The sequence below is a fragment of the Hippopotamus amphibius genome, chromosome 15 (genome assembly GCF_030028045.1).
Source record: "Hippopotamus amphibius kiboko isolate mHipAmp2 chromosome 15, mHipAmp2.hap2, whole genome shotgun sequence".
Lineage (NCBI taxonomy): Eukaryota > Metazoa > Chordata > Mammalia > Artiodactyla > Hippopotamidae > Hippopotamus > Hippopotamus amphibius.
In genome coordinates this window covers 6,299,611-6,313,363 of record NC_080200.1, presented here as the reverse complement: position 1 = coordinate 6,313,363, position 13,753 = coordinate 6,299,611, and the positions used below count along the sequence as shown (strand labels likewise).

The 13,753-nt window shown below is 55.3% G+C and overlaps 1 protein-coding gene across 1 annotated transcript; it reads left to right on the top strand.

The window, feature by feature from the left end:
• The first annotated feature begins 940 nt into the window (after positions 1-940).
• On the top strand, positions 941-9,298 carry FCER2 (Fc epsilon receptor II). Its single transcript, XM_057709821.1, has 11 exons — positions 941-962; positions 2,014-2,133; positions 2,458-2,511; positions 5,519-5,581; positions 5,755-5,817; positions 5,990-6,052; positions 6,166-6,255; positions 8,122-8,298; positions 8,392-8,630; positions 8,750-8,856; positions 9,160-9,298. Exons 1-11 carry the CDS (start codon positions 941-943, stop codon positions 9,296-9,298), a joined length of 1,137 nt encoding a protein of 378 aa, XP_057565804.1.
• Positions 9,299-13,753: the final 4,455 nt, after the last annotated feature.

The following is a 13,753-nucleotide window of genomic DNA, read 5'->3' as shown; positions in this document are numbered from 1 at the left end:
CGCCCCCCCCCACCATCTCCGTTTCCTTGAGACTCAAGGGAAGTGACTTGCCCATAGTCACCCAGCAAGGGGGGCAGCTGGTGGCCCCCAGTTTTGTCTCACCCCAAAGCCCATGCTCTTTGGCACAGAGTACGTGCTTTAGAGTCAAGAGACTTTTAAAGATGCCTCAGGCATCTTTAAGAGGAGGAAGCTGAGGCCCGAGTGATGGAGTCCGTATTTTCCAGCACGACCTGGCAGAGTAGCTGCTTTAGGATCTGAAGACCCACTGTGTGCAGCACTGTGTCGCAAGCTTCCAGTCCATTGTCATCTCATTTGGTCCTACCCCAGCCTCATGACTTGGGTACTATCCTCGCCCCCATTTTACAGAAGGGAAAACTGAGGCTCAGAAAGGTGGATTCCTGGGCCGAGTTTGCACAGGCAGCAAGAGTAACAAGAGCCAATGATATTTTTGGTGCCACTGTGTCCCAAGACTTGTTCAAAGCACTTTACACATTCATATAGAGCAGACCACCCTGCCCCATCATGTAGGTATCCTTAATATTGTCATTTGTGGATGAAGAAATTGGTTTCGAGGTTAAGCCACTTGCCAAGAACACTCAGCTACACATTCATGCAACACCTGCTGTGCACCTCGAATGTGATGGGTTCTGGGGCACCTACCTCTGGTCTCAGGCCTCTGACCTTCCACACCAGTTGTGTCCCCCAATAATTGGGGGGACAACACTGACTCCCAGTTGCAGACTGAACAAAATCAGCCAATGGTCACTGAGCTCCTCAAGTCCCAGGTGCTGTCCTGTGCCAGAAAACTAGAGGCTGACATCTAACCCTAACCCTCATTAAAACCCAGATCCCAGGCGGAGCTGTGATTGTGCCTGGCAAGTGAGCTGCCTTGAAAAGGCGGTGAGCACCCTATCACTGGGAGAATCCGAGCCGTGCTGTCATGGAGGAAAGTTCATACTCAGGTGAGAGAACCCTCTGATGTTGACCCTGGCGAAAGCAAGAATCCTGACTTCCTATCTTGCACCCAGGAGAAGAAAAGGGGCTCCTGGGTCCCTATTTGTGAAGAAGAGTGAATTTTTAGCAAAAGCCCAGCATTGGAGGGAGGTGAACCCTGACTGGGCTTCCCGGTACAGCCAGGCAGGAGAAGGAAGCGGTGGGGCCCCTCCCATCCCTGACTCAACACCCTCATGACCAAAAAAAAAAAAAAAAACAAAAAAACCCAGCTCCAGCTGGGGCACTGGGAGCCTAATAGAGAGAAGGCCACGTGAAGGGGACTCAGAACCAGTGGAATTCAGCGCGATGACTCCTCACAGACGGGCTGAGGGGAGGGGACCCCTGCCCCCAGTGGGGCATCAAGGTAGAGCTTTGGGGGGCCCTGGAGTGGGATGAGGGAAGCGCTCAGATAAGGGGAGGAACTGAGACCCAGTGTCTGGTGTTTAGGGAAGGAGCTCAAAGTAGGGAACAGACATCAGGGTGAGGGCTGGGGGTCCGGGGTGGGCAGGAGAAGGACCCAGTCTTCCTGAGGTGATGCTGGGGACCCAGCATTGGGGGGCAGGTGGTAACAGAATCCACACAAGGGAGAAGGGGTGCAGGTGAGAGCTGGGTTGGGGGTCGGCCACCTGAGGAGGGAGCCTTTGGAGGAGGGGCGTCTCTGGTCCTGGCCCCAGACCTGTCTCTCTGGCCCGTGTCTCTCTGGCACCAAGTCAGGCTCGCTGGCTGCTGGAGTGTGGGCAGAAGAAGCAGCCGTCTTTGGGCTGGACCAGCAGAGGGACAGACTCAGAGATGCACAGATGCAGAGATGGACAAAGATTGGGGGCTATGGTCGCTGTTGGACGTGAATGCAGCATGTAGGGAAAGTGTCCAGGGAAGGCTGGGGGTCCACTGAGACCCTCTGCTTCAGTGTGGGCTCTGGACACACTCCTAGGACTCTGGGGGCTCTGGGTGATGGGAATCTGGCAGAGCTGGAGCCTAGCCTCACCCTGCTTTCCTCGTTGTTTCCCCCACTCCCGGCAGAGTTTCCAAAATTTCACAGAAGGCGGAGGCAGTGCTGCAGGAGGGGGGTACAAGTGGCGCTGGTGGGGCTGGTGATCGCAGCTCTATGGGCTGGGATGCTGACTCTGCTTCTCCTGTGGCGTGAGGACATCCCCAGCCCTGCATGGCCCCCCTCTCATATTCTCTCCCAGACCCCCACTCTCAGATCCTGGGGAGCCCGGCACAGCCCTCAGAGCCCAATTTCCCCATCGTGTCTCCTGCCACATCCCCACTAGCCCCTTTCTGTGCCCCTCCCACCCACCCTCAAGAGCCCCCTGCCCTGGCCCAGCTCCCCAGACTCCTCCCCACCCCTTTCGGCACCTCCCACATGGTATACCCAAGGCCTCCATCCCCAGCTGGCAGGTGGGGTGTGGATGGATGGGGCACCTAAAATATCCTTCCTCTCCTCTCCCTCCTCTTCCCCAGATTGGGACACCGCGCAAAAACTGAAACGGCTGGAGGAGGCCGCTGCCCGGAATGGTATGGAGGGGCCAAGGTGGGGCAGGGGGACCAGGCTCTTGCCCTGCTTCTGCCACTGACTGCTGTGGGATGAGGGAGAAGGTCTGAGCTCCAGTGTCCCCCCGGGATGTAAGGGTCAGTCTATGCCCCCCACCCCCAGCGGTGTGAAAACCCAGAGACTCTTGAAGGGGAGGCTTTGAGAAGCGCTTGAGGAAATGTTACTTAACTGCTCTGTGCCTCAGCTTCTTCACCTGTAAAATGGGCATCATTGTAGGTGCTCAGAGGTGGAAACAAGCTAAGACTTTCAAAGCGCTCAGAACCAAGTCCAGTGCTGCTTTTGTATTTCATTCTGGGAAGGGTACACACGTTCACTGGATTCTTGCCTGCACTTTCCTGAGTACAGGCAGACCTTGGAGATATTGTGGGTTGTGTTTCCAGAGTAAAACGAATATCGCAATAAACATCACACACGGCCATGTTGGTTTTGCAGTACACGTAAAAGTTATGTGTATACTATACTGTGGTCTATTAAGCGTGCAATAGCATTAGGTCTAAAAAAGTGTACATACCTTAATGCAAACATATTCCTGTTAAGAAATGCTAACTATCAATCTGAGACTTCCGTGAGTCATAATCTTTTGCTGGTGGAAGGTTTTATCCTGAGATGGCAGAAATTCAGTCCCATCTTCAGGCTCCACTTATAATTCTAGTTCTCTTGCTGTTTCCACCGCATCTGCTGTTTTTTCCTTCACTGAAATCTTTGGGTTTTTTTAAAAAATAAATTTCTTTATTTCTTTTTATTGACTGTGTTGGGTCTTTGTTGCTGCACAAGGGCTTTCTCTAGTTGAGGCGAGCAGAGGCTACTCTTCGTTGTGGTGCGCGGGCTCCTCACTGCGGAGCACGGGCTCTAGGCGCACGGGCTTCAGTAGTTGCCGCACACAGGCTCAATAGTTGTGGTTCGCGGGCTCTAGAGGGCAGGCTCAATAGTTGTGACACACAGGCTTAGTTGCTCCGTGGCATGCGGGATCTTCCTGGAGCAGGGATCAAGCCCGTATCCCCTGCATTGGCAGGCGGATTCTTAACCACTGCGCCACCTAGGAAGTCCCTCCTCCACTGAAGTCTTGAACCCCTCAAAGTCATCCAGGAGGGTTAGAATCAGCTTCTTCCAAAATCCTGTTCATGTGGATAGCTTGACCTCTTCCCATGAATAACCCATGTTCTTCATGGCCTCTAGAATGGTGAATCCTTTCCAGATGGTTTTCAGTTGACTTTGCCCAGATCTGTCTGAGGAACCGCTATGTATGGTGCCTGCAGCCTTACAAAATGTATTTCTTAACGAATAAGACTTGAAAGTCAAAATGACTCCTTGATCCATGGGTTGCAGCATGGATGGTGGGTTAGCAGTCATGAAAACAACAGGAATCTCCTTGTCTGTCTCCCTCAGAGCTCTTGGGTGACCACGTGCATTATCAATGAACAGTAATAGTCTGAAAGGAACCTTTTTCTCTGAGCAGTAGGTCTCAACGGTGGGCTTAAAATATTCAGTAAACCGTGCTGTAAACAGATGTGCTGTCATCCAGGCTGTGTTGTTCCATTTATAGAGCACGGGCAGAGTAGATTTAGTATAGTTCTTAACAGCCCCAGGATTTTCAGAATGATAAATGAGCCTTGGCTTCAACTGAAAGTCACCAGCTGCCTTAGCCCCTAACAAGAGACTCAGCCTGTCCTTTGAAGCTTTGAAGCCAGGCAATGACTTCTCCTCTCTAGCTATGAAAGTCCTAGGTGGCATCTTCTTCCAATACAAGGCAGTTTCATCTGCGTTGAAAATCTCTCGTTTGGTGTAGCCATCTTCACGAATTATCTTAACCTTCTGGTGAACTTGCTGCCGCTTCTACACCAGCCCTTGCTACTTCCCCTTGACTTTTCTATTACGGAGGTGGCTTTTTCCCTTAAACCTCATGAACCAACCTCTGGTGGCCTCACACTTTTCTCGTGCAGCTTCCTCACCTCTCTCAGCATTCACAGAACTGAAGAGAGTTAGGGCTTTGCCCTGGATGAGGCTTTGACTTCACCAAATGTTGTGGCTGGTTCGACCTTCTATCCAGACCACGAAAACTTTCTCTACATCTGCAATGAGGCTCTTTCACTTCCTTACCATCCGGGTCTTTCCTGGAGTAGCATTCCTAATCTCCTCCAAGAATGTTTCCTTTGCGTTCACAACTTAGCTGTTTTGCACCAGAGGCTTAGTTTTGGGCCTGTCTCAGCCTTCCACATGCCTTCCTTCCTAAGCTTCATCATTTCTAGCTTTGGATTTAAGCTGAGAGACGTGTGACTCTTCCTTTCACTCAAACACTTAGAGGCTGCTGTAGGGATATGCATTGATTTCATTTTAATGTCGTTGTGTCTCAGGGAGCAGGGAGGCCTGAGGAGAGGGAGAGAGATGGGTGAATGGCCAGTGGATTGAGCAGTCATAATACACAACATTTATCGATTAAGTTCACCATATAAGGGTGTGGTTCATGGTGCCCTGAAAAAATTAGCAGAGTAACATCAAAGATCACTGACCACAGCTCATCATAAGAAATACAATCATAATGAAAAAGTTTGAAATATTGCAAGAATTACCAAAATGTGACACAAAGACACAAAGTGAGCAGACGCAGCTGGGAAAATGCCACCGATAGATTTTCTTTTTCTTTTTTTCATTTTTTAAATTTATTATTATTTTTTGGGGGGTACACCAAGTTCAATCATCTGTTTGTATACACATATCCCTGTATGCCACAGACCTTTGATTTGTAAAAAGAAAAAACAAAGTGGTATCTGCAAAGTGAAATAAAACCAGATCTGCCTGTACTGGTGCCCCTGAAATTAAAACCAATTTTTAATTGTTTTTAAGTTAAACAGTGGCTGTGGCCATTGTGATTATGTGACAGGGGTCCCTGCACTTGGGCCTGGGGTCGGGGGGGAGATTGCCAAACCTGCCTTCTTGGCTCCTGAGGACCAGTCTTCTCTCCCGCCACCCCAGTCTCTCAGGTGTCCAAGGACTTGGAAAGACACAAGGGTGACCAGACGGCCGAGAAATCCCAGGGTAAGTGAGTTATGCTTGGGGTGGATGGATGAACATGTGGACACAGGGCTCTAGACCACCATGAATTGCAAAATGGGCAGGTGACCCTAAAGACTCAGGTGAAGAGGTCAAAGGGGAACTGGGGGGTGAGTCTCAGAACTTGGTTACCACTGAGCCCCCTCCCCTGCAATCAGCTGCCCAGATGCTTCAGGTCATGGAGAGAATCCAAGATGAACAGAAGAGAATGCAATCTCAGGGTGAGCGATGGGGGTGGTGGTGCAGGGGGGAGTTGCGGGCGGGGGGGTGCAGGGGGATTGGGGGTGGGGGCTGGGTCCTAGAGCCATGGGGGGCTGTGGAGCTGGAGGTCAGGCTTGGGGCCCCTTGGCATCCGTCCTGACACCAGCCCTGCCCCCACCCCCACCCCATCAGAATCTGAGCTCTCTCGGAACCTGGATGGTCTTCGAGCTGACCTGAGCAACTTGAAGTCCCACAGTGAGGCTCGGGAGGGGCAGCGGGGTGGAGGGGCAGGGAGGTATGCCCGGATTTGTGCCCCCCAAACTAAAAGCAAACACACTGACCCCTGCCCCCTACCTCAACCACCCAAGGCTTGAATGAGAGGCACGCGGCCTTGGATTCACTGGAGAGACTCCAGGAGGAGGTGGGGAAGCTGTGGATGGAGCTACACGAGTCCAACGGTGAGCACGCGCGTCTGTGCCCGTGGGCGTGTCAGCGCACGCGCATGACAATGGGTGTGCGGCAGTGTGTTCCAACGTGCCGTAGAGGTGTGCGCCCGAGGCAATGTGAATGGCTCTGTGCACACGTGTGTGGCAGGGCCAACGGGAGGACACCTGAGAAAGCCCTGATTCCAGCAGCTCCCCGCCACCGACCTGGGTGTGGGCTCCCACACTTTTTCCCTCCTCCAGGAAAAGCTGTCTCGCATCCACCATCGCTAGGTTCTCTTTACTGATCTCGCCTCTGCCCGTCTCTGCTCAGGGGAGGGTCGTGGGTAGGATGCCCTCAGCTACAGCCCTCCCAGAGGATTGTCTGACCCAGCCAGGGGGTAGAGGGGCGGGGGATCACCTCTGCAGCAGTGGGGACCAGGGGGACCATGACATCTTCTCCAGGGGTGGCAGTGATGGAGGCAAAGCTGGCAGTTCCAAGGGTCATGGGGAGTGGCCCTAGCAGGCCAGCAGGCTGCAGAAAGAGCAGACCTTCAGTCCCTGTGCCTTTTACCTAAGGTGGGACCAGGGTGGTATTGCCTGAAATCCCTGCCTCCTTGCCGCTATCTGCCCTTGATTTTTGGCCTCCCAGCTCTGGGAAGCCCCAGCTGGGTCAGAGAAGAGGAAGGATCTCTGCTCAGTGTGGAGGAGTGCGGTCCCCTGGGACCCAGTGCGGGTGTGGGAATCCCAGCAAGAAACCCCGCTGTGCTCCTCCCAGGAGGGTGGGAAGGGGGCTCTGGATCACTCTGATTCCTCGCTGGTCCTTGAGTTCCTCCCCCAACGGCTGGCCCCATGGCCTGGGGTCTGAGCTCCGCTCTGCGGCTGTTGGTGACTGTGTGAAACAGAGCGGGGGCACCATCCCCAAAGTTTTCTTGAAGATGCCAGAGATGCTCTCTGTTGCGGGTTTTGTGTTTTTGCTGTTGTTTGCCGTACCACACGGCACGCAGAACTTCCCCTGCTAGGGACTGAACCCACATCCCCTGCCGTGGAAACGCGAACTCTTCACCACTGGACCACGGGGGATGTCCCGAGACGCTGGCTTCTGTGTTAGTGCAGCTCCCTCAGAGCGGCTGCCTACTGGTTACTGTTTGATGTGTGAGAATTCTCCCCCAGGGCTCCTCAAACTGCTGTGGACCCAAGACCCCTTAGAAAAATTCCACCCAAGCGATGGAGCCCTCCAAGAACGTCACTCTAAGAAAACCTCTTTTAAACCACGAGTGAGTCAGTCCAGTAATAGCGGTTTTAACCTCCCACCTGGGAGTGCTGGTGGCGGTGACCGTGCCTGAGAGTTTCCTTGGGGTTGCGGCAAAGGGAGAAAGCCGAAGGTGGTCCCTGATCAAGACCGTCAGGACCCAGCCCTCCAATCTTCTCCTACCCCACTCCACCCCCACCACAGGTTCCCCTGACCAATTAGAAGAGAGTCGTCTCAGTTTCCCAGAAAGTGGCCAAGAGTGCTGGTTTGAGGGTGCTGGCAGCGATGGCGGCCAGGGCTGTTATTTGGGGGGGGGGGGTGTCAGCTGTTGGTGAGGCCAGTGACGGGGAAAGTAATGCTGGCAGTCTTGGCCTCAGCATTGCCGTCCGCATTGGGGACTAAGACGTGGCTGGGCTGGTGTTGGTAAAGGTGGTGTTGGTGGTGGAGAGATGCTGCTGGCCATTGTGGGTACCTGCAGCGATGATACTGGTGATGAAGGTGTTACTGACAGCGGGGGTGTTTGTGCTGATGGTCTTGGCGGTTGAGGTGCTCCTGCTGTGGAGATGGTCTTACCCATCAGCATCAGAGCTCCAGGGAGGAAGGCAACCTGGGAGACTCTCTGTTAGGCCTTGGGGTGGATCTGCTTTCAGCCCAGACCCCAGGAGTGATGCTGCCACCCACTCTGCCCATGGTACCCACAGCGCCTGCCACTGTGCCCACCATAGCACCCACCCCGGCACCCACCACGGTACCCACCACGGCACCCACCACGGCACCCACCATGGTATCCACCACGGCACCCACCCCGGCACCCACCACGGTACCCACCCCGGCATCCACCACGGCATCCACCACGGTACCTACCCCGGCACCCACCACGGTACCCACCACGGCATCCACCACGGCACTCACCCCGGCACCCACCACAGCACCCACCCCGGCATCCACCATGGTACCCATCACAGCATCCACCACGGTGGCCCCCCTCAGCCTCTCCTCCGCCCCAGGCTCCGTGTGCAACACGTGCCCCGAGGAGTGGATCTACTTCCAAAAGAAGTGCTACTACTTCGGTGAGGGCGCCAAGAAATGGATCCAGGCCCGGTACGCCTGCAGCAAACTGCACGGGCGGTTGGTTAGCATCCACAGCAAGGCGGAGCAGGTGGGCCTGGGTTCTGTGGGGGAGGAGGCAGATCCCCACCCCGACTTCCTGTGTGGCAGAGATGCGGGGTGGAACCAGGTGGGGTCTCCCCAGCCCTCCAGCCCTGTCCTGCTCCCCAGGACTTCCTGACCAAACGCTCCAACAAGAGGGGCTCCTGGATTGGCCTTCGGGACCTGGACATCGAGGGGGAGTTCATCTGGATGGACAATAACCCCCTGGACTATAGGTGAAGAGGGGAGAATGTAGAGGAGGGGGCTCCTTGGAGGAGGGGGCTCCTTGGAGAAGGGGGACCTTTCTGTGATGGGAGGGGAGGGTATTTGGGGGCCAGGTCTTGGGGAGCTTCTGGATGGCAACGGAGGGAGATGGTCGGGGTTTAGATGCAGGCTCAGACTTGGGCGGGGGGTGCCTGAAGGGTGTCTCTGGCCTGAAGGGATGGGGAGGGCCCAGACTTGGAGAGACGTGTCAAGGCTGAAGGCAGTGGGTACCCTTCCTGCTACCCCATCCTCTGACCTGAAGTCTCCCCTTCCAGCAACTGGCAGCCGGGGGAGCCCAACGACGCAGGCCAGGGCGAGAACTGCGTGATGATGCTGGGCTCGGGGCAGTGGAATGACGCCTTTTGCGGCAGCTTCCTGCACGGCTGGGTGTGTGACCGGCAGGCCACATGCTGAGCGCCTGCCTGCCACCTCGGCCCTGAGTCCGCTGAGCTGTGGACCCTCACAGCCCCCTGCCCACCCGCCAGCTGCACCCCTCTACGTCCCTCCCCCACCTCGAACATAGGAATGGCCAGGCCCACAGCAGGACCCTGAGGACCCCCAACAAACGGGAGCAGCGGATTCATCCCCGGATCCCCGTCAACACTCCAGAGGGCCTGTCCCTGGCCCCTCAGCCCGGCTGGCCGTCACCACTACCCTGCCCTCACGTGCTCGGAATTCCCACTGTGAGAACCCCTGCCCGCAAGCCTGCAGGCTAGAAGCCCCCTCCCCACCTGGCAGCCTGGCCTTCCAGGGAGCAGCAGAGGACACCTTGGACCCCATCATGCTTCCTCCATCCCCACCTCGCCATCTCCTGGCATCAGAGGACAGACTTCTGGCTCAGGGAGCCAGTGCTCTCCACTCGACCTGCATCATTAAATAGGGTGACGAAGGCCCCTTATACCGGCCCCTCCTCATTGGCTCTGGTCTCCAGGTGTGGAATGTGGGAGCTGGGAGTTTCAGAGCCTGGTGACTGAGGCCACCTCTGAGTACCGGGAACTGAAGTGGCATTTATACCTCCCTAGTTTTTGTTCTTGTTTTTTTCCTACTTCATTACAAGAAACATTTACTAGGCAGAGCCTGGAGATGAAGACTCTGGGGTCCGATGGAGCAGAGAACACCCCTAGACCCCCAGAAATATCATAGGACAAAGCAGTGGACTGCCCTGAACCCAGTTCCCAGCCTAGAACAAGGTCCAGTGCATAGAAGTTTGGAGAGGCTGATGGGGAGGTGGCCAGGTAACCTGGTGGCCAGTTCAGGTCCTGAGCTGCCGGCCCCACCCCCACTCAAGTGGTACCAGCCCCAGATTTGGCCAAGGTCAGCCCCATGCCTCTGGGAGGCCATGGAGGGAGGCAGACCAGGATCTCAGGATGCCCCGGTTAAGCACCTCACTGCCCACCCCACCCCCAGTTCCTGGCCTAGAAAAGGAAGAGCCAGACATGCTCACACGATTCTCAGGCCCACTTAAGAAAGAGGAAGTCCATGAGGAGAGACCCACCCAGCACCTTGGGGGTCAAGGACTGGGGGCTGAGGAGGGCGCCCTGGGGGCCAGGATGGGGTGGGCACAGAGCTGACCCCTTGGAGTGAAACGCAGGCTAGACCCCCAGTCCCCTCTTAGCTCTCCCTACCACCCACCCCCAGATTTCTGTCTCCCCCAGACCACTCCTTGGAACTCCAGGCCAGCACACAGCTGCCTACCCGACCTCTACTTGTGCGAACACATGCTTCTGCATCTCAGGCCAACACCGGATCACCCTACCCACCTCTTTCTCACACCAACCCCCTCCAAACCCATCAGAAAAGGTCATGGGTTCAGGCAATCAAGCCACATGCAGGATCTACCCACTTCTTACCCGCCCTTGCTGCAGCCCTGGTGGAGCCCCCATCCTCATTCGCCTAGGTCTCCCTCTTCACTGCCCCAAACCTCCCAGAAGTTTCCTTCCAGCTCAGAGAAAAAGCCAAAGTCCTACAGGGTCCTTTATGCTCTTGTGAAACCCTCCCACGCGTCATACCTCCCCACTTTCACACACACCAGCCTCCTCACTGTTCCTTCAACCTTTAGGCTCACTCCCACCACAGGGCCTTTGCATATGCTGCCTCCCTCTCCTTCCCATTTAAAATGACACCTCCTGACTCCTGATCCCTTTTACCTCACTGTATTTTCTCACCACAGTACTCCTTTCCTTTCAACAGTATGTCTAATTTACTGATCTGTTTGTTTCAGGTTGGCAAGGGCCTTTGTTTTGTTCTCAGCTGTGTTCCCAGAGACTGGCACATAGTGGGCGCTCAATAAATAGTTGTTGAATTAAATTAACGTGTGACCTTCTCTCATAACCTGCTTTGGGGGCTTGTGAAACAAAGGATACTGCCTGCCTGGTTCACCAAGGGCTGGTGCTGGGTTTGTCTTCCTCACTACACCCTCCTCACCCCCACCCATCTGGGGGCCTCAGTCCCAAGCATCTGAAGTCAGAGCCGCTGGGATGGGAACCTGCAGGACCATGGCTGCAGGTTCATTCTCCCCGTCCTCCCCTTGCCCCAGACAGGTGCCTGGCTACACAATCCTAGAGCTTGTTCCAAACCCTCTCCTTTCTCGACGAGTCCCTATTCATCGTCTGCAGGGAGCAACAGACCCTGGACCCTTCTCTCCCAGTTCCCAAGCTCTTGAGCATCCCTTAAGGACCAGCCACCTCTCCTCCCTTCCTGCCCTTTTTCTCTAGGGCCTCCTTTACTGCCAGCACTCTGGATGGAGCTGGTTCTGCCATCCCTACCTCCTGCCCCTCGCTCCTGCAACCTGGCCCCTGTTCCAGTCGGTCCCAGAAGCTGCTCTCACGAGTCCCTGAGGATCTCAGGCTGCTCAACCCAAAGGTGGCTCCTGCAGCTTCCCCTGAAATCAGGCTTCCAGGTACCACAGCCTCTGGCTCTTCATCCTCCAGGCCTGTGGCTTCCATCTCTGCGCTAACACTGCCCCCCTCACCCCGGATTCAGGCTACTACCCCATCCATCCACTCTCCAAGCTGCCTTGGGCCCCCTCTCAGCCCCCAGCCCATCAGCCATCTCCTGACCAGCTGTGTGCTACACATGGCAGTTGTATTTATCCTGTTGACACACACTAGCTTCTCTGCAATGTGCTGAGGCCCACCTCTTGCTGGGATGACTGAAACTGCCCCCGACCAAGCCTGGCACCCACCCCCATCTCCCCATTTCCTGCAACCCTCCAAACAGCAAGTTGAAAAACTGCACCGACCCCACTCTTAAACCCTTCTCATAAGCAGAGAGGGGGACCCAGCCAAAAGCACCTGAGATTCCCTTGCAAAGCACACTTGTTGGGACTTCCCTGGTGGCGCAGTGGTTAAGAATCCACCTGCCAATGCAGGGGACACGGGTTTGAGCCCTGCCCCGGGAGGATCCCACATGCTGTGGAGCAACTAAACCCCTGATCCACAACTACTGAGCCTGCGTTCTAGAGCCCATGAGCCACAGCTACTGAAGCCCGCAAGCCTAGAAGCCCTTGCTCCACAACAAGAGAAGCCACCACAATGAGAAGCCCACACACCACAACGAAGAGTAGCCCCGGCTCACTGCCAACTAGAGAAAACCCACACGCAGCAACGAACACCCAACGCAGCCAATAAATAAATAAATAGCTCTAAAAAAAAAAAAAAAAGACAAAAACACACTTGTTCAGGTCCGAGGGGTGGGAGGAAGCGGACATGTGAAGAAATTTTCCCCCCAAAAGTCCTGAAGAGCTTTCCTTAGGGGTGGGGAGGGTGAGGGGAGGAGTGACCAAGGGGCCAAGGGCAGTGGGCAAAAGGGCAGTTTGCCTGAAATGTAATTATTTTCCTTTTTCAACAGGGAACCTGTGTTCTCAGGCATCAGATCACGTGCTTAGAAATTAACCACAAACTATTTTAAGCCTCCGGAAGATTCTGAAGTAAGGCCACCCGTTTCCCCTTGAGAACAAGGTCTCTAGGGTCAGGGTTCTCAAGTGCAGCCCCGCGAGTACCAGCAGTTCCTAGGAACTTGATAGAGATGCAAATCCCCGCCCCCCTCCCCCAGGTCTGCAGAATTGGAAACTCCGGGGGGGTGGAGGGGGGAATCCCCCCCCTCCGTTTTGCACAGGAATCCCCTGGGGACCTGGCTAAAATGCAGACTCTGAGCAGTTAGTCTGGGGTGGGCCTGAGGGTCTGCATTTCTGACAGGCTCCGGGAGGATGCTGACGCTGGGGTCCGGGACCACACTTTGAGTAGCAAGGGTCTTAAAAACAAGGGGTGTGGGGGGGGGGGGGGGAGGTTGACAAACCACCACCCTCTGCCTGTTTTCTAGACACACAGCTACACCCTCTCCTTAACCTACTGCTGTCCACAGCACGGAATAAAGTAGCCGGGCAGAGGGGCTGCTGGGTGTAAACTATTCACTATCTGGTCCTTTACAGAAGAACTGTGCCAGCCCCTAGGCCAAAGGAGCCTCCCTTTGCCTGATTCCCCCACCCTGATACCCACCCCCCGCCCCCACCTCTTCAGGGGAGGGATGGCCTCCAGCTGTGATTCCAGAAAGTAACAGCATTCTCCCCACTAACCAGCTCCTTGGGCCTGGTTTATCTTCCCTCTGCCCTGTCCCCCAACCCTATCCCCCAAGCTGGGTCAAATCTGCCCCCACGCCACCTCTCCGATGTATTATAAATGCACTAGGGCCCTGGCCTTTTTATTTTGTTTTGGCCGCTGCTTTGTCTTGCGGGATCCCCCACCAGGGACTGAACCCGTGCCCTTGGCAGTAAATGCATGGAGTCCAAACCACTGGACCGCCAGGGAATTTCCAGGTCAAGGTATTAAGCGGATCTCCGAGACCCTCACACAAGACACAAGACACGCTTGG